This window comes from Mercenaria mercenaria, chromosome 3, assembly GCF_021730395.1.
Source record: "Mercenaria mercenaria strain notata chromosome 3, MADL_Memer_1, whole genome shotgun sequence".
Classification (NCBI taxonomy): domain Eukaryota; kingdom Metazoa; phylum Mollusca; class Bivalvia; order Venerida; family Veneridae; genus Mercenaria; species Mercenaria mercenaria.
Genome location: NC_069363.1, coordinates 44,610,693 through 44,638,090, shown reverse-complemented (window position 1 = coordinate 44,638,090; position 27,398 = coordinate 44,610,693). Strand labels below are relative to the sequence as shown.

Sequence of the window (27,398 nt, the reverse complement as noted above, 5' to 3'; positions counted from 1 at the left end):
GCAACTCATACAAGCCATTTATAGTAGATTCAGTTAATTGAAGTTTCATTATTATAACGAAAAAAAACCTGCAATAAATATTTGCAGAGTGCCAGAAAGCGATATCATTAAGAAGAAATTGTGCAGGTGTGAAAATCCCAAAACACTGTCGCCCTTTTTCCTTTCACATAATTATACTCTGTAACTTTTTTTGTTGGGTTTAACGTCGGACCGACACAATTTTAGATCATATGGCCATTTTCCAGCTTTGATGGTGGAGGAAGACCCCAGACTAACTTTAATAAATTTAATTAAAATAGCAACAAGATTCAGAACTTCCGCAAACCTGGAAATGAGGTATAAATGTATCAATAGTAAGGTCAAGCATGTGTCGAAAATATGTCAATCGAATAGAAATAAAAGAGAAATTACACAAATTTTACATGTACAATAGATATAGATGGAAAACACAGTCTTGTCCATGCAAAGTGGACAGTCGATTTTAATAAATAATATAAAATGGCGAGTCAAGCTGTTCCCCCAACTGACCCACTACTGTTTGCTGATACAACTGGAAATAAATTCATCTGACAGAATCCAGAACAAGAAAGTGTAACAGATGGCTTATTCAAAATCCATTAACAAGTAAAATGAACTGGTTCAGTAAACTCAACTGGGAAATTGCCGACCAAAAGATGCTTTGAACAAGGATTAGCAAACATAAAGACCAGACTTTTCACAAGAAAAAATGGTTCACGACGGATAAGAGACAACATTTATCTTCAGGTTTGACAATTCTAGTACGTTTTTCAGACTTCAGCTTATATATTCTTATTCCTAATACTCTCTTTTTCTCAGATGTCTATCATTAAAATATAAATCCTCTCTCTACATATGTAATTACTACGTTTTCCGAGCTACACAATTGGTATTAAAGGGGCATTCATCTTGAATTATGCCACTTTGTTCGAATGTAAAAGTATTATTTCCTGAAATATTTCCTCAGCAACTCTAAACGAAAGTATAAAACAATGTGATTCAGAAAGTTCTATGCTAAATTTGCCTATAAAATTACTAATGTCGCCTGTAAAATATGAATACAAAAGACGTAAAATTCATTAATTACTAGTAACTCTTCTTTCTTATTTTCGGTATTATATATTTATCATAGGTTTGAACATTTGATCAACATAGCACAAAATACTATTGATGTGAATCTATTCTTTCTTATTATATGCCTATAAGGATCTAACAGTACAGTTATTCTTATGAAACACGTTGTACTTACACATATTATATATCTCCAACAGCTGCTTTATCTGTCTTTCGCATAATATAAAAAGCCTCAAAGAACTTTTAAAATATGGAATTTAGCTATTCTTTATATCACAAAATGTATACCTACTGGCATATTCCATAGACTTTTTATTTTTTATATGTAGACGTCACCTGTTCTTATTATTCAAGTTGATGTACATCTAACTGCTTGCTCTATAATGTGCTGAAGCACTTAAAGCTAGTATCCACAAGGACTACGTTAATACTATACAAGATATAAAACTGACAATAAAGCTTTCTGCAAAATTGATTTACATCAAGGGACAAGACAATCACACACTGGGGATCTGGAAATGTCTATCTCAGACAAAATCACACTCAGGTCTGTTACAATGTCAGGAAGGCTATTGACAACGGACAGTAATGTTTTGACGACACTCGCAAAATGTCATATGTTTTATCACATTAAGTTATTTTAGCGTTTGTTTCTCATAAAAAAGAATGTTTGAGATAACTTATGGAAGGCTGCGGTTTTGTTTAGTTGGATTCAAGTCACATCAACATAATTTCAGGTCATGTGGCAGCTTTTGATGGTAGCTTTTGATGGTAGACATAGACCTAGGTACCACTCCAGGCTTTAAGTACAGGGAAGCAACTGTTACAGACATTCCCTAAGCCAGCCGAACTGCTTTCTGACATGGAAGAATTCTTCGTCCAAAGAAAGGTTTCACACAAACAGCAGTTAGGGACAAGTGATGTCAGAGACCTTAAACCACTTGTTACAGAGGTCCCAAAACCATGGCAGACTAAGTAGCATAAGGAAATTAATTAACTGTAAGTCGGAATGTCTTTTGTTATTAAATGAATTTATTTCATTACTAGACGTGCATGCTGTTGATATATAAAACATAGCAACGTAAATACAGGTGTGTTGCAGTAATTCTCCTGCTAAGAAAATATTCCAATATATCAACATGCTCACTGTTTCTTACGAAATGTTTTATCATCATACAAAATGCAAAAACATTAGGACTTTGCGACCAGCAAGGATCTACATCAGTACATATACATATTATTTGTTTATCCCCGCATTTATACTGTTCCCTAAAGTTAGATTTTAAATGGCAGCACTCACATGAGTAAAATCATATTATTATAGCCAAGGTATTAGACACAACAGCACAAAGATTGCATTTTTAATATGTTTTAATTTTATCAAACTTACTAAAATAATGGCTCTTTGTTTGCTGTATATCGTATCTTAATTATAAATATCACAGAAACCTACCCAAATACAAATATATTGCGGGGCAAAGCTTGAAGCTCAAATCATAATGGACACTAGTGAAGCATGGTCTCTGATCAAGCAGGGATGGGCGACCTTGTAATTATGAATAACCCTTTGGTCTCCTCGGCCAGTATAATTTTGAAAAACATGTAACCTTTTCTGATAAAGACTTGAGAAAATACACATTCAAGCAAACACATTTTACCCATAAACTGTAGCCTTTCGTTTTTCCAGTACAGTATCAGTGAATCTCAGTGTCTGGTTTAGCATTTATTTACTGCTCCATAGATTTTTTCTAAACCTGGTTTAAGAAAAAAACATATCATCTTATCCCAAATTAACATTCTTCACACTTTCATTCTAACGGGGGAACATCAGGGTTATCAACAAACTGTTCACTATTTGGTCTCTCAACTCTTGTTTTACATATAGGTCTAGATCCAAGGGGAGGCACAATGTTATCTGATTTCTCTTTCACAATGTCACCAATATCAACTGTTTTTCTTGCCTTTTCATCCACTTCTAATTTTTCATATGTTTTACTGAAATGTAAAATAAAGATTTTTTCTTTCAATTTTTCAGAAAAGCAATGAAACAAAACTATATCTATATTCCTTACACATGGGCGTAGGAGCGAGTTTAACTTTGGGGGGGGCCAAACCTTTTCGACTGGCTGGGGGTGGGGGGGTAGGGTGCGACAAGGTATCACTGGTGCATTTTTCATGACAAAGCCTTTTACAGGGGCCAAATGGGCCATAGGCCCCCTCAAGCCTCTATGTTTAGCAATCATTGAGTTATTCTGATGATACACATACGACTAGGCACTGAACTGTCTTAATCAGTCATATTATGGATTGTTCTAATTAAGTGTACCATTTTTTACATTCTTTTGTTAAAGCCCTGGACATACAATCAATTAGCGCTGCATTTGTCTTATTGTGATATAAAGTTGTGGAAATATCATTTCCCTTTAATAGACAATGAAAAACAAAAAAAATACATAATGTTTACATGTGTAAACAGGCTTGATAGTTACACAGATTTGCAGACGCTCAAAACGGAACTGTAGTGATTGCGCTCAATGATATATTATTTTTATAAAATGTAATCAAACAATGCTTGGCGTGGCGCGTACAGATTTCAGTACCCACACTACGGAAAGAGACAAGTCAGAATACAGGGAAGGGAAGGCCAAATGTAAATCAGAATTAGGCTGAAAAGAATTATATGATGCTAAGTAAATGTTATATTAGACTGCAAGTTATATCTCTTTTCCAAAATATTGGGGGGGCCAATCTATAGTTTGGCCCCCCCTCTCCTAGCTTTGGGGGGCCTGGCCCCCGCTGGTCCCCCCTGCTCCTACGCCTATGTTACAAAAATACAGGGTGAATTAAATATACATTTTTATCATTACCTGTAACATTGAATTTGATTTAACAGGTGTCACTTTAATTCTAACCCTCTAAACCAAGCAAGAGTTATTTCCTTGTTTTCAACGAAATGAAAATAAATACCAAAGATTTTAAAAAAGGTCACAGAATTCCAATTAACAGAAAAGATAACAGAGTTGGAAATAAGGATACATTCAGTATAAGTCATTGTTATTCCATTTTCTGGTCCTTTGTGATCATGGAGTCCATATTCAATATATGTGTAGTTCCGCTAAAAGCTGGTGCTAGGGGGCCTAAGAGATGTTGCACATTTCACTACCTTTCATGAACAGACTCAGTCAAACCGAGTCTGCTTTTATTCTGCTTGGTTTCATTCTATGCTTCCAAATGATCTTTTTACAGATTTTATTGACCTGCAGACAACTCAGTCAGAACAGAATTAAGTCTAAAAACATTTGGAGGGCTGAGCCCGAAACTATTGTATCTTGTTCTTTATTTATATACAGTTACAATAGTTTCGCGCTCAGCCCACGATTTGTAATGCTAAATATTCCCTTAAGATGAAACTGAAATACATGAAAAGGTAGTTCTGAAACTTAATACTTCCAAAAGCCCTAGATGTTTTGTCAATATTCCCTCAAAGCCACTCAATAAATCAAAACAGGCTTCCAAAGGATGTAACATATTTTAATATAATAATTATAAATCCTTGAAGATTTTATTGTTATAAGTCGGCTTTATGTAAAAAAAAAAACATGACCAGTTCTGAACTGCAAATTCTTCACAATATGAAAAATGTAGCTCACTATCAAACTGCAGAATGAAATTTGAAGCAAAACTTATATATTCCACAATTATAGCAAAAATCTATGAAAATAAAGGGCAAGTACCCTAATTATATTCCTTATAAAAAAAATTCTAACATGACACCCTTTTTAGTTAACAAAGATGGAAGTCAAGTGTTTTATATTCTGTAATAAACAATGGCTGACACGCTGACTGGAAAGAGAACATTATGACATCCATGATTATGTCAAATAGGTACATGATGTCGTGTTCATTACTATTTAGATGACTGAAATCTAGTATATTTTTATCAAAATATTTATAATATTAAGCATATAATCATAAAAATAAACAAGGCCTTCTTGTGGTTTATTGCATGATTTACCATGGTTCATTCTTCACATGCCTGGATATTTAATCAGTGGGGCTAAAACCCTAATGGTTCAATTCCTGCATACCTGAACTCTGAACTGTGGTATATCAGATGATAAACAACACAAAGGCCATGTCTATTCGACAATTATAACATTACAAGCAGAAAATAAACCTTGGTTTCTTTTTATCTGTATTGTTCACGTTTTCTTTGTTTTCTTCTTTGTTTGCTGGTTTCATTGCGGGTTTCACTATCTGCTTTGCCTGCAATAATTTTGTTGACAAAGTTGAGTTTTGATATGCTGCCTGAACTGCTTAATAATTACCTAGGCAGAACCTCCCTGATGAAACATTTCAACACAGATAAATGTTTAATTGTAATTACATCGATAAACCTGTCGATATTTTAGGGCCTGTCGTGTCAGCATCAGACTAAATTTTAATACTGTTACTTTATCAAAGTTCAGAAAATATTTGTAAACATAGTTTTCTGATCAGAACAGTGTACATTAATGTGCAGCAAAATCCACACAACTGATATATCTGACAAATTCTAGCCATTTTATCCTTTTCAAGGTCTGAATAATAATATATGACTATAAAGATCTACAGACATAGGAATGGAATGTTCTGTAAACAAAGGTAAGCAAAATAGAAACTGAGATTGAAAATTCCAGACATGTTCCAAGAGAGAACTAACCTTAGGCATGGTAACAAGAAGATTCCCTGTAATCTGAGATCTCTGACAGGTACTGGAGTCAGCATTAACCTCCTGATCTAGTGCTAGCTGAAATATCTACAATATAAACCATCCTTATTATACTGAAGGCCTAAAACAGATTCTCTAAATTCCAGAGCAAGTCTGTGTAAAAGTGTCATCTAACAACAGACTGCTTTATATGCTTATAATACTTACATTATAATTTTACATTAATTTTGCAATATAATTAAACATTTAAGATTTTTAAAAATGAAACTGATAAATACATTAAAAGTTGGGGTACTATTGAAAAGATCCCATTATAAAATCCAGAAAATGAATAATGTTTTTCTTATTTTATTCTAGACTTTATCTGTAAAAAATATCAATTAAATTTAAAAGTTCATACAAGTGACTGATAAGTAATTTGTACTCACCAGCTACTTTTACTTTTTTCAGAGAGCGAAACAATTAATGATGCACTTACTTTTCCTTTAGTTTTGATTCTAATATAATGAGGTTGTACATCCACATCAATAAGGGAGGTTTCTAGATACCTGAATAAAACAGAGAGAAAGGTACTACTAGTTCAAATACACATACTTTCATTCAAGTATCTAACAATCTCAGACTGAGTAACAGTTTATATAAATTAATTTCAATAAAACATTCTGAGGAGTATCTATTTACTGTATTTTTTTCATCAGGAACTGGCACCAATTTTGATAGTATTCAAGTTAAGTAAAACAGTTATAGATGTGGATTAAGTAATAATATGTTCTTGTAGGTCATACATCACTTGCTTATTCTCTACAACTAACTGACAACTTTTCCACATAACTTTCCAACAAAAGTCAAATATGGATGTACTGTCTGCCATCAAAATGTCCTAGAGAAAATTTACCTAGACTGTGGCCCAAACTAGTGAAACCTAGTTTAGTAATGAACCTACAAACAATGTGATCTCTCTCCTAAGTTATCAAGAGGTCATAAATTTACTATTTATAGTTCCCTTATGCAGTCAAACACAAACCTTTGAACAAACTTGAGACAGGTATATCTAAAGATATTACAGACTAACTTTGGTAAAGATCCATCAAGCAATTCACATAAAGAAATTGCTTAAAGTTTGTTTTTTCCCTAAATTTAGCTCTGGCAGCCTCAACATGTAGTCATAAAAACTAAATAAAAAAAGAGAAAGGTCAATCCAAAAATACTATGACCAATAAGTCTGGTGAAGATCCAACTAGAGGTAGATGAGAACTTTGGCTCTAGCAGCCTCTAATTGCACAATCATAATAGTTCACTTAAGCTTTAAACTGTAAAATTGATGACTACATTAGTTTGAATATCACACTGTGGACATGTGACATGATACCCCCACCCAGTCATTTATACTGACAATCGGCTGACCATGCAGTCCTAGTAGTACTATCCTCTTAATGCTGAGCTACAAGCAAGAAAGCTACTAGTATTATTTTTAACGTCTTTGGTATGACATGGCCAAGAAGAAAACCCACAACCATCCACAATCAAAGTGGGCAATCTACAATCAGGCTAACAGGACTGCAGTAACAGAGTACTGACTATTCAATTTGGCTATTTCACTAACACTGACACAAACAAACACTTATTCAATAGGTATGTTTCTTAAATCATTTAAAAGTCAGTGAAGAATAGAACTTACTTATAGCAGTTATAATCTAGGAGGTAGCTATTGCCTGTTTCATCTTCTGTTAGTTTAAAATTTATCCTGGAAATACGTAAACATAATAGCTTAAAGGGGCATGCCTACAGAAGTGTATAAAAAATTCAAAACAAAGCAATGTTTATATACAATCAAAAATCATATATCAATGTTATTAAAGTTGATATTTTAACTGAAAGCTAAATCTATTTACACATCAAATATCTACTGTGAGATTAATATGAACTTCTAAAGTAAATACTCATATAACGGCTTACAGGTCACTGAATCATTTCAATTACACTTTTTACTTAAAATATAAACAAATGAAATAATTTTCTAACTTTAAACAAGTGACATAAATCTAGATGCATGCCCGTTAAAACTGCTCAATGTCTGACTGAAACACATATAAATGCAATTATTATATGACCCCTTACATAAATCACCAGTCAGCTGTCTATAGTTTGTGATACAGACTGATCATCACTTAATTTTGCTTAAGGCAGAAGTGAAAAATTGTAGAAAAATAAATCAAAATTTATTTCTGATGCCCAAAGTCAGAAGGACTGAGGGTCAATAGTTTAAATTATTGACTGGCAAGCTATTCATTCAATCTAGACTATAAAGGAATATTATCTATAAACAAAGAGACAGATACACAGTAGTAAGCTGTAAATACACAAATATTTACAACAGAAAACATTCAAAATAAATAGAGAAATTGAAACTCAACCCCCGGCTTTTCCAAAGTAAATGAAATCTAATAAGTTATTCTATGAACACTTTCGGAAGTTTGGCTACTATACTGACAAGCAAACTTACTTTGATTCATTAACATTTAGAGGCCTTCCATCTTCAGCAAATAATCTCCGTGGAGGTTTTGGTGGGTTTTTTGCTTCTCTGCAATATTGATCATAATTATGAATTTATCTTACAGAGAGAAAAGAAGTAAAAAAAAATGTGGTACTGTAAAATGTTCCGAGGACATAAATTTTATAAACATCATCATCATCATCATTTACAGCAATGGCAAATGTTCAATATTGACATTGATGTAATGAAATTACCTTGAACAAGTATGCCCATGGGCAGAATGTCGAGCCCGCCAGCTGTCAAGTGTGACCTTACCTTAGACCTAGGGACCCGGTTTCTGCCCATGACACTCCGTCTCATAATGGTGAGCATTCATGCCAAGTTACATCAGAATCCCACCATGCATGAAGAAGAAATGCTACGGACAACCTCAATTTGACCTTTGACCTCCAACTGTGACCTTGACCTTTGAGATAGGAACATGGGGTTTGTGCATGACACTCACTGAGGTAAACATTCATGCCAAATATAAACAAGATTGGTCCATAGGTGTGAGAGTTATGGTCCGGACAAAATTGGACGCACGCACAAACACCGACCCGCCAAAGTGACAACTAAGTCGACCTCACCGCAAGGGGGGCTCGACAAAAATTACATCTGGTTTTTGATGTTGGTTATTAAATCACACCAACACAATGTCAGTTAAATGATGACTTGCAGCTTTGGAGGTGAAAGAAGACCCCAAATCCCTTTTACAGAGATCAGAGGGCACCTGGGTATAATCACCAGCTTTTCATGTGTAAGCTTGTTAAATACACAGAGTTAGGTTAAAAGAGACAATTGAAGTCCTTCATAAGTATATATACCTTGTATACCAATTACAAGGATATACATACTTCCGTGAATGTCCTGTTTTGACACTTAACATTATTTATGCTCAATGTGCTTACTATTACATATTTAGAAAAACTATTTTTGAAAATTGGAGTGTCTTGTTTTTCATTTCACACTGATCCCAGAAATTTAAGAATTTAGCAAAGTGACTGGTCGATATGGTTTATCTTTGCAATTTTTCTCCGCTAATTTTCAATGAAGTTGCTAATTTCTGCCATATCTGTTTCATATGTGGTTTGACCCATTGTAAAATAGAAATGCTTTCTTTTTCTCAGATCAATTTAACAATTTAGACTGAAAGTTGAAATTCATGGTAATAGGTTTATGCCAGAAAATGTTAAAATTCCCCACCTCTGTTCTTTGAACGACTAAAGTGGAACTTTTATCTGGTGTTTTGACGAAAGTTGAAATTCATGGTAATAGGTTTATGCCAGAAAATGTTAAAATTCCCAACCTCTGTTCTTTGAACGACTAAAGTGGAACTTTTACCTGGTGTTTTGACGAAAGTTGAAATTCATGGTAATAGGTTTATGCCAGAAAATGTTAAAATTCCCCACCTCTGTTCTTTGAACGACTAAAGTGGAACTTTTACCTGGTGTTTTGACGAAATTTTTGCCAAAAGTCTAAAGCTAAAATATGAACTGATTAAACAGAATAAAATCTATCCTTTCATACAATCATTTTGTTACAAATAAAGTCCACTGAATATAAGATTCGCGGTAAATGGTACACCCAGTATAAAAGAAAAACTAGTTAACTTTGATGAAACCTGTTAATAAAGTAATAAATCTCTGTTCAACGTACTCTTTCTTCTTCTCTCTATCTTTCTGTTCCTCCTGCTTTTTGTGTGCTTTGATCCTCTCCTCTGGACTAAATACTGACTTGGAATCCCAAAATCTAAAAACAGAAAAAACACTTAATATATAATAACTATTATCAACATAATATCAAAATATCAATATACAGTAACAAGACGGTCATGATAACCATGGATCGCTCACCTGAGTAATATGAGCTACATGTTTATGGGCGGCGGTTACCGCCAAAATTAGTAAATATACAATCCATTCCTAAACAAGTCAGTCAGTGCAGTGCATTTCAACGCCGTCTAGTCTAAAATTCCATCCCGTCCAATATATTTGCATTCAACGCATTGCATTTTGAGACTATTTAATACAAAACTTCATTCCATACATTTAAACATGGAACGATGCATTGAAAAACTTGTTGCGATGCACCGTAATATGAAATCATCCAACAAAACATGATACCATGCAGCTCAATGTGAAGCCGTTTAACACAACATGAGTACGTGCAGTGTAAAGTGAAATGATTTATTACAACTTGACGCCGTCTAATGCATATTGAAACCGCTCTGTGTAATCTAGGGCGGTGTATAGAAACTTGATGCCATGCAGTCCAAATTGAAAACGTTTAACGCAACATGAATTCGTGCAGTGTAAAATGAAACAATTCATTAAAGCTTGGTGCCGTCTAATGCATACTGAAGCCGTGTTGTGTGATTTGGAGCGGCGTATCAAAATTTGATGCCATGCAGCCAAATGTAAGCCGTTTAACGAAACACGAGTGCGTGCATTGTAAAAGATTAGTAAGACAGTATCAGTTCATAAGTTTGACCTGTTATAAATATAGATTCTGGATATGTTTTCAGAAGAATATCTTAAATTTTGTCCTAAAACCGACTTCGTGGTAAAATTCTAACATTTAATTTCAAACAGTTCCTGCGATTTATCTCAGTACTATTAAAAGGGACCTTATTTTTGGGAAACATCTTTCTTCTTAGTTTAAGCTTTGTGAGAAGTATGATTCGTGAAACAGACTCAGTAATAGAAATAATAATGACAAAATTAACACTAAAAAATTCCAGAGTATGAGTTAATTATTAATAATATAAAATCAATGTTAACATGGATTTCATACGACCTGTAAGGGGATTTGTCAGGGTCGGATCCAGAAATTTTTGACGGGAGTGGAGAGGGGGAGGGGGCACCAGGGAGACATCACCGCTGAGGCGCTTAGCAAGGTATTGGAGTGGAGTGCCTTTGCCAATGTTAGGGAATTCAGGGGGACTTCCCCAGGGATTTATTTGAAATACAGGTATGAAATGGTATCCTCAGGTGCATTTATTGGTGTGTATACTCCCCTCTTATCGGGGGAGGGGGGTGGAGATCAGGGGGCTTTCCCCTGGAAATTTTTTAAATACAGGCATGGAATGGTGGCCTCTGGTGCATTTTTAGGTCTAAATTTTGAGGTATTGTAGGAGTACGTAAATCCCTTCTTGACTGGGTGGTCAGGGGCTCTCCCCCTAGAAAATTTTGAAATACAGGTATGACATGGTGGTCTCTAGTGCGTTTCTTGTTCTAAATTTTGAGAAAAAATATTCCTTTGTCAAAATAGTAGGGTGAATCTTTGATGAGTATAGGTCACTTCTCAGCCAACTGGGAGGGGGGGGGGGGGGGGGGGCACGAGCCTGCTCGGACCGGCCCTGGATCCTGGCCTGTTATGAACCGAGCGAGCGTAGCAGGTACTTGTGGAGATAAAGTTAATACTGGTAAGAAATCCAGGAAACTGACTGACCAACTTAAATGAAATACTGTTAAAAAACTGCGGCATAGTTAGATCTACCCCACCACCCACCCCCGAAAAAACAAACAAACAAACATTGACAAAACATTGTACAGTGAAGTACATGTAATTTAGACATTCTGTCTAGAAGCATAAACATGTTAACATTGATTTTATATTATTAATGAGTAACTCTAAGAAGAAAGGTGTTTCGTTTCACAGACATAAGGTCCCTTTTAATACTGAGATAAATCGCAGGAACTGTTTAAAATTAAATGTTAGAGTTTTAACCTCAAGGTCGGTTTTAGGACAAATTTTAAGATATTTTTATGTAAAACTAATGCAGAATCTATATTTAAAACAGGTCAAACTTATAAACTGATAGTCTTAACCTTTTACAATGCACGTACTCGTGTTTCCTTAAACGGCATCACATTTGGCTACATGGCATCAAATTTTGATACGCCGCTCTAAATCACACAACACGGCTTCAGTATGCATTAGACGGCGCCAAGCTTTAATAAATCGTTTCATTTTACACTGCACGAATTCATGTTGCGTTAAACGTCTTCAATTTGGACTGCATGGCATCAAGTTTCTATACACCGCCCTAGATTACACAGAGCGGTTTCAATATGCATTAGACGGCGTCAAGTTGTAATAAATCATTTCACTTTACACTGCACGTACTCATGTTGTGTTAAACGGCTTCACATTGAGCTGCATGGTATCATGTTTTGTTGGATGATTTCATATTACGGTGCATCGCAACAAGTTTTTTAATGCATCGTTCCATGTTTAAATGAATGGAATGAAGTTTTGTATTAAATGGTCTCAAAATGCAATGCGTTGAATGCAAATATATTGGACGGGGTTGAGTTTTAGATTAGACGGCGTTGAAATGCACTGCACTGACTGACTTGTTTAGGAATGGATTGTATATTTACTAATTTTGGCGGTACCGCCGCCCATACATGTTTCAATGTCAAACTGATGCTAAAACATTAAGAAAGTAGTTCAGGTCACATTAGTCAGTTTTAAGATCAGTGTTCAAAACTGTACATGTCATCCAAATTTCAAGGCTGTATCTTAAAAAACAAGAAAGCAGGTCAGTAGGTCAAGGTCACAGTCAGGTGACCCCTTATCACTTGGGGTCATTAGGTAATTATAATTAAACAGTCTAGGAAATATGATCTGATCATTTTTGAAGTATTTTTTCAGATAACAAATGACCCGCGGTGCAGGGCCTCTTTTCACCCCAGGGGCATAATTTGAACAATCTTGTTAGAGATTCACTAGGCAATGTTACATACCAAATATCAAAGGCCTAGGCCTTGAACTTTCAGACAATAAAAATCCTATATAAGTCTATATAAAAGTTGGGACCCCCAGGGCAGGGTCTCTTTTCATCCCAGGGGCATAATTTTAACAATTTTGGTAGAGGACCACTAGGCAATGCAACATACCAAATATCAAAGCCTATGCCTTGCAGTTTCAGACAAGAAGATTTTTAAAGGTTTTTCCTATATAAGTCTATGTAAAACTTGGGACCCTCTGGGTGGGGACTTTTTTGAACTCAGGGGCATAATTTGAATAATCTTGGTAGAGGATCATTATGCAATGCAACATACCAAATCTCAAAGGCCTAGGTCTTGTGGTTTCAGACAAAAATATTTTTTTTTTTAAAAATTCCTATATAAGTCTATTTAAAACTTGGGACCCCTGGGGCCGGGCCTCATTTTACCCCAGGGTAATAATTTGAACATTCTTGGTAAAGGACCACAAGGCAATGCTACATACCAAATATCAAAGGCCTAGGTCTTGTGGTTTCAGACAAGAAGATTTTTGAAGCTTTTTTCCTATATAAGTCTATGTAAAATTTGGGACCACCTGGGCTCTTTTCACCCCATGGGCACAATTTGTAAAAACTTCATAGAGGACCATTAGATGATGTTACATGCCAAATATCGAGGCTCTACGCCTTGCGGTTTTGGACAAGAACATTTTCTAAGTTTTTCCTTTTGGTTGCCATGGCAACCACAGTTCTTTGTTGAATTCAATTCTTTGAACAATTTTGAAAAGGGGCTATCCAAGGATCATTCCTGTGAAATTTCATCAAAATTGAACTGGTGGTTTAGGAGGAGATGTTGTTTTAAGGAAAGTGTGGATGGACAGATGGTCAGGTGAGCTAAAAACAAACAAAGGAAGCTTGATAAAGTTTAAAATATGACCATGGAGGAGGAATAACTCTTGATCTAATCATCTGAGAAGGGTACAGAGTCAGAAGGCTACAGCTCTCATAACTTTTTTAAAAATTGTCAGCTTAAGAAAGAAAACAATTAAGATTGCCAAATTTTTTCTAAGTACAATGGAGAACATACTTTTGACAGACAGCATGCTTTTGACAAAGGAAAACTAGAAATTGCTTTTGTAAAAAAGCACATGTCTCCCCCAATGCAAAGTCCTATAGGCAAGAAGTCAATAGGAGTCAGAAGCGAAAGTCAAAGAGACACTGATGGTTGGCTGCAATAGGGATCATCTACTTGGCATGTCCAGTCATCCCGCTAAATTTCAACACAATTGGCCTAGTGGTTCTCAAGTTACTGTTCAGGCTCCTGTGACCTTGACCTTTGATCAAGTGACCTCAAAATAAATAGGGGTCATCTACTCTGCATGTCCAATCATCATTCTAGGTCAAGTGGTTCTCAAGTTATTCTCCAGAAATGATTTTACATGACCAGGCCCCTGTGACCTTGACCTTTAATAGACTGACCCCAAAATCAATAGGGATCATCTACTCTGCATGTTCAATCATGAAGTTTCAACATTCTGGGTCAAGTGGTTCTCAAGTTATTGATCAGAAATTGTTTTCCATGTTCAGGCTCCTGTGACCTTGACCTTTGATCAAGTGACCTCAAATTAAATAGGGGTCATCTACTCTACCTGTGACCTTGACCTTTGACGGAGCGACTCCAAAATCAATAGGGGTCATCTACTCCAGCAGCCCTACAACCCTATGAAGTTTGAAGGTTCTAGGTCAAACGGTTCTCCAGTAATTGCTCGGAAATGAAGTGTGACGTACAGATGGACCGGACAGACGGACGGACGACCAGATGGACGGATGGATGGACGGACAGGGCAAAAACAATATGTCTCCCCCAGAAGTGGGGAGACATAATTATCCAATCAAATTTTGTTTGTACAACATCCTTCACTTCACATTGCTGGTTCTGGCAAAATATCTATATAATGTATATTTTTCGATGGCTTGAACTACAGGTCACTCGAACAAATTTTGCTTGTCAAATCAATGTCAAGCAACCGAAGTTCAACGGTAGTCTTTGCCAATCAGACAGGCAAATAAAAAGACAATGAGATCACATTGTCAACATGACAAGATATTCTACTCACTCTTTGTCTTTAGCATGTTCCTTTTCCAGCTGTTCTAATTCTCTTTTTGTTCTTTCATTTTTGTCCCTGAAACACATACAACAATCCAAATAACGGCAATGCTGGAGGTAAAAACTTTAAAATCAAAAATTTAAAAGGCTGGCACTCTAAACACCACAGGCTCATATAGAAGCTCTTATAAAAGCTGCAAATAAATTATATTATGAGTAAATGAATGTACAGGAAGTGATATGTAATCATCAACTTTGAAAAAATTTGCATCCACTGGCAGCTAACGATGTATTTGAACATTTTTGATATTAATAATATTACCCTTTAAACAAGAGCTGTCCGTAAGACAGCACGCTCGACTTTTCTCAGTGCTTGACTCTGAATTAGAGCTTTGCCAGTAAAAAATTTATAAAACTTTAACCAGAAAAACTCTTACTTAAAAAGAGGAATAACTCTGTAAAACTTCAAATCAGCGTTATGGGGATTGCTTGATAGTAAATAACTATTTTAAGTGTCAAGTCAATAGCTTTGACAGTAACAGAGATATTTGACGTTATATAAAACTTTAACCAAAAAATTCTAAGTTGAAAAGGGGCATAACTCTGTAAAAATTCAAATCAAAGTTATGGGGATTGCTTGATAGTAAATAACTATTTTACGTGTCAAGTCAATAGCTTTGTCAGTAACTGAGGTATTGGACGTTATATAAAACTTTAACCAAAAAATTCTAAGTTAAAAAAAAGGGATAACTCTGTCAAAATTTAAATTAGAGTTATGGGGATTGTTTCTCCTGGTGTAGACTTTCAAGATAAATAATTATTTCAAGTTTCAAGTCAAAAGCTTTGATAGTAACAGAGATATTTGACTTTATCAAAAACTTAACCAACAACAACGGTAACGCCAACGCCAGGGCGAGTGCAATAGCTCTACTTTTTCTTTTAAAAGTCGAGCTAAAAACTGAGATAAGAGCAATTAATACCCTGAAGGAATTTCAAAACACCATTTGTACGAATTAGTGGTTAATAACTCTTTGGAAAAAAAATAGGGGTAGATTACCCTTTAAAGTAAAATCTTCTTCAGAATTAAGTTTACAATTTGTTAAAAGCCTCATTTTGACTCTATTTGTTGTTTGACTCTTCTAAACCTTGAGAATATTTGTTGTTTGACTCTTCTAAACCTTGAAAATACTTGTGTCAATATAAAAACAACACTAAAAAATTGCACATACACATTGATATCTGTGTACCAAGTTCCATCAAAACCAGGCTTATTCACTTTCTCTTCTTCCTCTTTTTCCAACCTTTCCTTTTCTTCCTCTTGTCTTGCTTCCTCTTTCTCTTTTTCCTGAAAAAATGTCATTCAATTTGTATAAATCAAGATAAAGAACTCTATGGAAAACTCACAGGTTTAATGACATTTTTGCATATAGAAAAAAATATATATCATGATGACACAGATTTTAAAGAAACTTCTCCGAGTTGTAAATTAAACATTTCTCCATCACATGACAAATAAGATTAATAGATTTATGTGCCTTTTTTTAATGTATGCATAACATAAAGGAAAATCCATAAACTTTAAGATTTTATGACATTAATTGTAATTATTTCATGTGTCATCACTTTGGTTATTATACGATAATGGCTTTTCTGCTTATATAAATGAACACATTGATTGTCATTTATGCTGTATGATATTTTTTTCAGTATGCCAGTTCTGACGTGTATTCTAGATATTCCACATAGAGAACATTACACCACTGACTTTCCGTTTTATGCTACAAATTTGAAAGAGACAATGGGATTCAATTTCCACATGCATACATACACACAAACATGAAGAATATCTCTAAATGCATCTGAATGCATCACTGCCATACAAATTAAACAAGCATTACTAGTATTACAAGATAATGTAAATGGTTTTATACTTCGAAAACTAAATATACCAGTGTTTTGCAGCACAGATGTCTGAATACTATTCTAACACAAAAAGCCAATAACCTACATACAGGTAGAGCAAAATCTATCTCAGGTTATTCTGCAATAAAACACTCGCGTGCAATGACGTCATCCGATCCAGGTGCGTAGCAGTCGTATAAAGTAGTTACCTTTTTTTCTAACACTGTTGATACTAGTGTGTCGTGTTAGAATCGAAATAACAAGTTCCCAAGTGTGATTTATCATAGAATAACCATAGTTTTTCGTTCTTACACGAAACAATATATCACTCAGGCCTACGGCCTTCGTGATTATATTCTTACGCAGAAGAACTCAACACACGGGTTATTCTACAATAAACCATGATTGGGAACTTATTATTTCTTAAATAACATTTCAATGTTTTTATTGCTGTGTTAACTAAAAAGACAAGCATAAAAAAAGCTGCCTAAGGGAAGTAACTACAGTTCACATTGCTGACTGGTTCCATAAGAGTTAGTGAACTTAACACTTAGATATATCATTGGGATGTGATACCGTTACACTTTCAACTAGATGTCAACTCAAAACAAATCTAGGACTGCAAAAGTTTTGCTACTTTGATATGAGAATTATGCCCTGATATTTTACTTCAATCCTGGAAGTTTTACACGATTCTAGAAACCTTGTATCATGATTTCATGTTATAATGCACTTCTGACAATTAGGATTATAAAATAACAGGGATGAAATTCCACCTTTGTTAAGCTCACTTTAGTCAAGTCTCCCAAACAACTCTTCAAGGATTTAATTTCCCATAAAAGCAAGATGATGCACTGGTATTTATTCAAGCTAGCTTAAAACAATTAGGTTACTTTATTTCATGCAAATTAATGATGACCTTCCTTAGTAGAACAGTTCTTACTGTTTTGATAACCAGTAAGATTATGTACCTATCAGTTACTGTTAGTTAACATTCATATAAATGAAAGCTTGGCAAACTTAATCCTCAGAATACATCATTTATTCATTCTTTAGGAAATAAAGCTCCAATAACATTCTGTCTCACTGGTGGTTTAGACTTTACTTTGAATTCCTTTTTTGTGTTATTTTAAAGATAACTATGCACATCTGTAACTCCAAAAGTCATGGCTTAGTGTCATTCATCAGGATAATTTATGACAGCAAATTTATCAGACACATGAAAACTTTAAACACACAAAAAGTAAATGACATTTACAGACCCTTCTAAGGATTAAATATTACAACAGAAGTTTCTGCATAATTATGAGAAATAAGTGATAATGTAGGGATAACATATGTTTTTTCGTGTTATAACGTCAGCAGAATCCCCGAGGGATTGGTTGGTGCCCGAGCCCATAGGGCGAGGGTACCAACGTATCCTGAGGGATTCTGAAAATGTTATAACACGAAAATAACATGCGCTAATGCTAATCTAGCATAAAACGCAAAAAAAAATGAATAAATGAATACATTATCCCTCAACGTCATTAAATTTCCATGAAATGCGCGGGAATATCCGAGTTGTTTTTTCACTGCATTTCCATTTGAATTATCCGTTTTTGGGCCGTAATACGTTTATGCTCTGCCACAGAACGCGCATATATAAAAAGGTGTTATAACAGCATGTGAGCGCGAGAATCTCTCTGTTAACACACGTTTTCTCTCCTGTTAAAACACCCCTAAAAAGTGACAAGAACAGCAGTTTTATGCTAGAATTCTAATTCTAACACAATCCGAATTATTTCCGTATTTAACAAAGGAGACTGAAGCTGTGTGTTATTATGCAACACATGCAGTTTGTATGTTAGTACATCACTGTGTCAAACGTCATAGCTGCGCCCTAAGAAGAACATAACAGCAGCCACATAACAGCCAAATATGTCAGTGATTTAGATAATAATCGCTGATAACATGTTACAGTTGAAATGTTATATCTAAAACAGTGATTTGCTGTTGAATAAAATCATCATTTATTGTTCAGATGCATATTATTATAACATTTTGTTTGCGTTCTTGTAAATTAATATAATTCCTTTGATTTTATTCAACAACAGATCACTGTTTGGGATATATAATTTCTTAAATAACTTCACAAAATCAGCTTAAAATTTGGAGCACTCTAGTCATGGGCAAATACCTGAAAAGTAAGCTCAAAGATGTCATATTTAACCATAGGTATGAATTTAGGTACAACTGTGAGAAGTTTCATAAAAATCTTCACTGTGTGAATTTTTTATATACATGAAAATCTCATCAAAATTTTGATTTTCCTGAAGATGAAAACTTGCTTGAGATCAATTTTTAAATCAGTCCAGAAAAACTCAAGCACACTGCCACATTTTTGTCACTGGCCATATTTTCTTTCTAAATAGTAATGCTTTGAAATAGTCAGTTAAATCAAATTCTACACTGTTTACAAGTTTGATCCAGATATGCAGAACTAGAGTTACTCCAATATAACAGCAATAGCTATTATAATAGCAATTTTCAAGCATGAATGTATGCAGGATATCAGATATGCCCAACCGATGTAGGTAATATTTCTAACAAACGCAGGGATTTTTAACAACTGCCACCCACAAGTAAGATGGGTAATTTCCTAACATTAAATAATTGTGAAAATGAGCAAATAACTGTAAGTCATCCACCTTAATCACTTGGTTCAAGCAGACCTCTAGAATCTGTTATTAAGAAAATAAAATCAATTACCCTTTTCTTCTTGTATTCAATCTGTTGCTGGATAACTCTAGCCCTTATAACACCATAGTTCTGAAATATAAGACATACACAATAAACTTGGGTGAAAAGCAAGAAATTCTGAAAAAAAATGGTATCATAGGCAAAAATACAATCAAGGATATTAAAAATATTTATTTAAAATGGTATGTCAGTTAGGCTAAAACAATGACAGTGGATTATTGCTATATTTAGCAATAGCAAAGAGGTCTTTAAGACAACATCAGATAGAATACATATTCTGCAAAATGGAAAAAAAATACTCTATGAATTATAAAACAGTAATTTGTTTTCTGCATCTATGTAATCCTGAGAAAACAATAGCACTTCAGTGACTGTAACGGTAGCTGGATATATGGATATACCTCTTATTAATGTCTTCAAGTACCCATCAAACCTGGCAATGCCCCATTGATTTGAGGAATCCAGGGGTATTTTGCTCATTATCAAAAAACTCCTTCTGAAACTTTGGTAACAGTAAATGTTCATACCTGTGTGGCTATGATTCTCTCTGACTTTTCTACTGTAGTCCCATCCAATGTCTGAAGTGGACAGAAAATACAGACGTAAGTAAAAACATCTAAAATGTTGCATCTTTTATATTCAAGCAGAAAAAAAAAACTTTTACTTTTAAAAACATGACTATATGTATGCCAGTACACAAACTAGATATTCTGACACAATAAAATGTCAAAAATGTGCCCTAAACTCATCTAAATGCAGAAGAAACACTGAATTTGGCAAATATTTTGACAAATATATTTCTAGTCACAAAACTGAGAAATCTTTGTTGATAAAGAAATAGATATATACAAGTAAAGTCAAATAAGATACTTTTTACCATCCTTACCTACCAGAAAAAACGACCAAGCTTTAGAATGTGTGAACTTTGTCAAGAACAGACTAATGAGCAGACAACTTTAAAAGCTGTTAACAAGAAAGTTTCAAACTACATCTAGACCTTTTATCATTTATCAATAAGAAGCATACAGCACTGTTAAAAAAATAGTGGCCCAAAGCATGTTTCTTTTGATCTGAAAACAATTTAAGATTTTCAAAGTGTATTCAGGTGCACCCATGTCTGAAATGAAATAAACCTGATACATTTACATTGACTTAATGATCCCTTTACAATATAACAGGCAGATTCCAACGTTTCATACATGATGACTAAAACTCAACATGCAAACTATTTAGGACAAACTGTAATGTTCAGTTCTGTCACTCGGTCATTCTGCTCTTTATACGCTTAATCAACTTACTTTTAGATGTGGAAGAGTTGCTATGACATAATCTCTGTACCCCTCATATTGTGAACATGGATTTCCAGTTAGATATCTGAAATGTATTCGAATGAAAGTTCTTCTGTAAAATTAACAAACATGGAACTGGTACAAAAAATAATCTTCTTATAGATTTGATTCAGTTTTATATGTTGTGTTGACGTCATAAAATGCCGCCATTACCTTGACTCAGTTTTGTATTTATCTCTGTTCCTTTGTGATCATGGAGTCCATCAAATTTTACCTGATACAGAGGTTTACTTGTTTCTCTTCATCCTCCCATCCCTTAGTAAAAACTGGGAGAAACAAGAGCTGTCCGTAAGTCGCCATATGACCTATAATTGTGTTGGTGCGATGTTATACAAATAGTGAGTAAAATTTTCAGATTAAATCATATGCAACTATACTTGGTAAATAGGTTGATCTTTATACAGAGATGGCTAAAGAATCAGAGTAAATATAAGATTTAGGTAAAGCAGTGTGTACTCACAGCTCCTTGAAGAAGATGTTCCGTTTTAAACATTCTATACTAGTTAACTCCCCTACAAAATTTACTGTTAAATCTAACTTCTCAAGGGACTCACAGCCTGAAATGATTACATACATCTATATTAATAAGAGGTTCTACTAAAATGGCAATATAGTGAGAAAAAAAACTGATAGAGCATAACACATCAATGTTTGATCAAACACACAGTTTCTAGTATCTATTTCACCCTTTTTATTTGTTGACTGAAATATAAGAGATGGATTATAAATTGATCAAGCCACTATTTCAAACAATGGGATAATGGAAATAGTTTTGCTAGTACATAACTACATGTAATCATGAAGAATTACATAAAACAATTCAAAATTCCTGACTTCTAGTAAGAAAAATTACTGCATTGAATTTCTTGAAATAACAATAAACTAAAGCTGCTTTTGAGAAAAGCGCATGTCTCCCACAACTGCCTAATCATCTAAATATGTTATGTATCTGCAGCCATACACCAATGACTTAGAGTGCAGATACTGGCCTCAACCATGCACTAATGACTTAGAGTGCGGATACTGGCATCTGTGTACAGAGCAATTTTCGGTAATTCAAGGACCAAAATTCCGAAGTGCCTGGGCCGATTTGGCTAGTTATCGAACTTGGCCGAGGACTTATTGGCAAACACATTTTGTTCAAGTTTTGTGAAGCTCTGATGAGAAATGTTCGACTTAGAGTGCGGACAAGATTTGTGACAGACAGACAGACGGACACATAGACAGGAGTAAATTAACATGTCTCCCACCACAGTGGTGTGGGAGACATAAATACTTGTTTCTGTACTACATGTGAAGCCTAGTCATGTGATGTCATGTCATATTTTTTGAGATTCTGCAGCAGGTTTAAAACATACTCATGGATTAAGTATTGAACTAAATCACCATTAGCAAGCATTCCATCTAAAGAAAATGTGTTTCAGTTAAAGATCAAAACGTATTTCTTCTTCTGAACAAAAAACACCTTAAATATATGTTTATCATATATGTGAGACTTACCTTCAAGGTTTTCTATAACTTCAACATTATTTAGGGCTAAGTTTAAATACACCAACTTCTTTAATCTTCCTACATTTTCTGCAAAAGATAAAAGATAAATTGATACTATGTATATTAACAAATAGAACTTTGAAACAAAGTCAAGTGAAACCTGTGTCTCCTATGGATTCTATTGTAACAACACACTGAAAGCATTATTATATATCCTGAGTGGACGAAGATGCTTTCCTACGGAGGTGAAGGCCCCTGGTTCGAATTCTGGGTACTCCCATTGTGGTGTGTCCTTGGGCAAGGCACTTTACCACAATTGCCTGTCGACCCAGCTGTAAATGGGTTCCAGCAAATTGCTGGGGGTAAGGTATAATTGGTTTTAACTGTTCTTAAAAATAGGGTCGCTCAAAAAGCTCTACAGAGCTTATGTTAACTGTTTCACAAAACGATGGTAAATAAAATTTAACTTTATTTTTACCTTTATAATGTTTGTTTGTTTTTGGTTTAACGCGATTTTTTAGCAGTATTTCAGTTATGTAACAGCGGGAAGTTATCCAAAACAGTGTTCCTGTTTCTTTATCAGTACAAACCTGCTCTCCGCAAGTAATTTCCAACTTCCCCACATAAAACAGAAGTGGAGGATGCACCATTTCAGACACAATGTCCTTTATCAAATTGTCATGGAGAACATAGTATTACACCTCGCCCGAGGATCGAACTCACAACCCCGTGATCCATAGATCTGCGCTCTCCCTATTGCGCTAAGCAGTCTGGATTTATTACAAAGTACAAGTCTGGTTAAAGGTAATAACTATAATACTAACCAGGAAAAAATCTTCTATATTTAAATTCTGAGACAGAATCTTGACAAAATGCCTTTTTATTTTGTTGCTGTATTTATCACTTAGTATTTTACAAAAGAATTTCTTAACATTTTGTCAGTTAAAATTTGTTTAGTGCAAAATTTTAGTATTCTCTGCAAATACGTTTCAATAACAGCAAATTAAATTAAAATCGGTAAATACACACCTATCTTTGGTATTAGATTACTCTGAAGATACAGGATCTTGAGATGTTTACACCATTTGTCTAAATTCTCTATTCTGAAAAAAAAGGATAGGCATTAATAAATAACAGCAACTGAATCATACCCATTTATTTGCAGATTATCTAAGTGCATGAACATGTTGATAAAAAAAAACAACAGGCAAATATTTCAGTACAAACTGTAAAATTTTCTGACAGTTTTTCTGCAGAAAAGAAATTTACTCCAAAGAAGGGGGCTGAAGTTTGAAGCTAATCTGCCATTCTGTATGTAAATGACATGACTTCAGTCTACTTACAGTCCAAAGACTCAAAGGGCCCAATCTCATGCCTTCAATCTTCTTATCAAACATATAAAAGGGCTCATTTCATGCCTAAAGTCTACTAATATCAAACATTTAAAGGGGCTCAGTTCATGCCTTCAGTCTCCTGATATCAAACATTTAAAGGGCTCAGTTCATGCCTTCAGTCTTCTGATATCAAACATTTAAATGGACTCACTTCATGCCTTCAGTCTTTTGATATCAAACATTTAAATGGACTCACTTCATGCCTTCAGTCTTCTGATATCAAACATTTAAATAGATTCACTTCATGCCTTAAGTCTACTGATATCAAACATTTAATGGGGCTCACTTCATGCCTTCAGTCTTCTGATATCAAACATTTAAAGGGACTCACTTCTTGACTTCAGTCTACTGATATCAAACACTCAAATTAACCCATGCCTTCAGTCTACTGATATCTTAGGCATAAAGTGACTCACTTCCCACATTTAGCCTACTGATATCCAACACTTAAAGGGACTTATCTCATGCCTTCAGTCTATTGATATCCAGCACTTTAAGGGAGTCACTGCATGCATCCAGTCTACTGATATCTAACACTTAAATGCACTCATCTCATACCTTTAATTTACTGATATCCAAATCTGAAAGGGGATCATATCATGCCTTCAGTCTAATTAAGTCCAACACTTGAACAGTTCAGATTACTGATATCCAAGTCTTAAAGAGGCTCACCTCATGCATCAGTCTGCTGATAATTAAGACATGAAGGAACTCACCTCATGCCTTCAATCTGTGGATATCCAAAACTTAAAGGGGCTCATCTCATGCCTTCACTCTACTGATATCTACCAAATAAAGGGGCTCACCTCCATATTTATGCCAAATACTCCAAAAAAGATATGAAGAAATGTTTCAGCAAAACTCAATGAGTTCTACACTAACATGTGTAGTCTGTAAAGTATATAAAAAGCAATATGAAGTCACACAGTAGATATCTTTGACTTATGTATAAATATAGCTGTAAGCCTTTCTCCCAGATAACAGAAAGCAACACCTACTTTTCAATGTTTTCCTGATGTAAAGACAACTCTTCCAGACTGAATATCTCCCTTTCATTGTGCTCTGCCTTCTTCCTAACTAAATCTTCAGTAACTGGAATATAAATATACATGAAAACAGCAACACAATTTGTTAAAGACTACCTGCCTATTATAAATGTAAATACTTTGAAATCACTTAATCACACAATTATATGCAATTTTAATCAAAACATATATTTTGAAATTTTTTACATTTTCTCCAAATATTCAGAACAGAAACGGAAGATGTCAACCTTACTGAATATATGGGAAAGAAAATTTATTTGACCGGACCAACATCATCATCAGTGCAATGGTATTCCTACCAAATAGGCGGCAAGCAGTTTCATATCCCAGCACGACCAGTTTCAGACTGCTTAACAAGTTTTCTGTCCAGTTTCATTCACATGCAAGTCCAACTCTTCGGTCTATTGCCTCACACTTTCTATCAGCATAAATGCTATAAAAGCATAACATTTAAGTTTCAAGTTTCATGATCTCAAATTCTGAAAGTCATCAGTAGAAATTTAAAATATAAATCTGACCATGTGTGACATTTTCACTCGAACAAAAAGAAACAGCACTGGAGTTTAAATGTAGTTTCATTTCACCAAGGCAAACATAGAACAATCACAAATCAAGTCTGGTAACAAACATCAAAACCAACATGGCAGACAAATATACTGTATGTACACTTACGTAAATTGGCAGCTAAATTACATCTGCTTGACTGCTTTATTTATAGCTGTCAAAGATGACATCTGTCAATGTTATTACATTACAGCTACTCTTCTGACACTCTAAATATTTCAAATTGCTCAGAAAATGAAGAAAACTGTTGCAAGGACAGACATCAGAATTGTATTGTCTAAATAACTGTGTACAGTATGCTTTAGAAAATTGGTAGGAAACATAGGTTAAGGTATATACATGTAGTTCAAAAGATATGTAAATAATGGATATTGGTTAAGGTAAGAATAGGTAGTAACCAAGGAAACATACTGATTTTTTGGCAATAAGATACACCTCTTGAAGACATGGTACTGCTAAATAAAAGGAATTTATAAAAACTTCCAAGTATCAAAATTGAGGGAGAAGGAAGTGTCTAGTACCAGCACACTGTTGTGCCAATTATTTTTCTTATTCCAACGACGGTCGTGCAAATTAGTATTCTTATTCGCAGGACAGATGTTTCGGTAAAGCGTTTCTATTTTTTGGCGTAAGGTATATCTTAGTGAAAAATACGTTAAAAATACTAGCTATTATAGCATCATGTTCATTAATTTGTTAAAGATATTAAATCAATAGACTTTAATTGGATGTTTAAAACAACACCCTAACAAATGCCATTATTAGTAAAATTAACTGAATAATTCATCAATTGCAAATAAATCAAAAGAATGCAAATGCATGTAATTTTCACCGCCAAATTCATTCGGCCCTCAGAACAGTTTGTCTACTCTTATGAGTAAGACGGTAAATCTTTAGACCTCAAATTCAATTCATTTTGAATTATTTAATTAACTTTAGTGAATTAACCAGACGCTGTGGCTTTTTATATTACAGAAAAATATTTAAGAATACTGTACCTACGCCGGAAATTGCTAATATATTTAGCCATATATGTGTACAGTATTTTTAGTCGTATCAATAACTAAAATAATTGACATGACTTTCCAGGCATGATCGTCGTGGGAATGACGAAAATAATCGGCACAACACAAACATCATCCGAATCACGAAAATAATCAACACAAAGGTCGTGCAGATAGCCTCAGCCGAGTGAGAATTTTAGGCTTCTAAATTGTTCTGTTTCCGCTGTAAACAATGGAACAATCGAAACTGATAAATCTGACTGATTTTTATAAATTATACAAAGTGTTAGGTGGTTGAAAATATGTGATGGTTGGAAACAAGTTGTTTCAGGATACTGACATCCAGGATACTGACATCCTCCATCCTATCTTTGTATCTACAAATACCATACACATTTCATTACCCTTACTCAGATTTAGAGGTCCATTTACCATACAACTAAGTAACAATTTTGATTTTTTGTCCACCTGAATAATCTATGGCTAAACTTGTCTGGACACATGATGCCCAGTCCCCCAGTCCCGAGGTTGTGTCGGTAGCAGTGTTATGCCGGCTCGACAAAAATTATTTCACAAATTAGTTCGTATCAATATATATTTAAAATATATCTTACTTCTAACCATATTCCTTAGATTAACTTCTGTCAATCGATGTTTTGCTTGGGGAAAATATATAGAATTCTCGAGAAAACACCAAACAACGTTGTTGTTGTTTACATATGCCTTTC

The 27,398-nt window shown here is 34.5% G+C and overlaps 1 protein-coding gene across 1 annotated transcript; it reads right to left on the bottom strand.

Annotated features, from left to right (window-relative positions):
- Positions 1-2,102: 2,102 nt before the first annotated feature.
- On the bottom strand, positions 2,103-27,398 carry LOC123524921 (dynein axonemal assembly factor 11-like). The gene is made up of 17 exons (XM_053538324.1): positions 27,285-27,398; positions 25,055-25,148; positions 23,692-23,765; positions 22,672-22,749; positions 21,632-21,728; positions 21,121-21,196; positions 20,350-20,400; positions 19,832-19,891; positions 16,408-16,523; positions 15,189-15,254; positions 9,996-10,088; positions 8,307-8,384; positions 7,482-7,547; positions 6,282-6,351; positions 5,795-5,890; positions 5,270-5,358; positions 2,103-3,087 (listed from the first exon to the last, which is right to left on the bottom strand). Exons 1-17 carry the CDS (start codon positions 27,292-27,294, stop codon positions 2,901-2,903), a joined length of 1,401 nt encoding a protein of 466 aa, XP_053394299.1. The 5' UTR covers positions 27,295-27,398; the 3' UTR covers positions 2,103-2,900.

Excerpts from the sequence above, each read along its gene's own strand:
- LOC123524921 (XM_053538324.1), bottom strand. Across the intron at positions 5,359-5,794 it reads TTCTTGTTACCATGCCTAAG|GCAAAGCAGATAGTGAAACC; the intron begins GTTAGTTCTCTC and ends AAATTATTGCAG. Across the intron at positions 3,088-5,269 it reads ACAGATAAAAAGAAACCAAG|TAAAACATATGAAAAATTAG; the intron begins GTTTATTTTCTG and ends TTTACATTTCAG.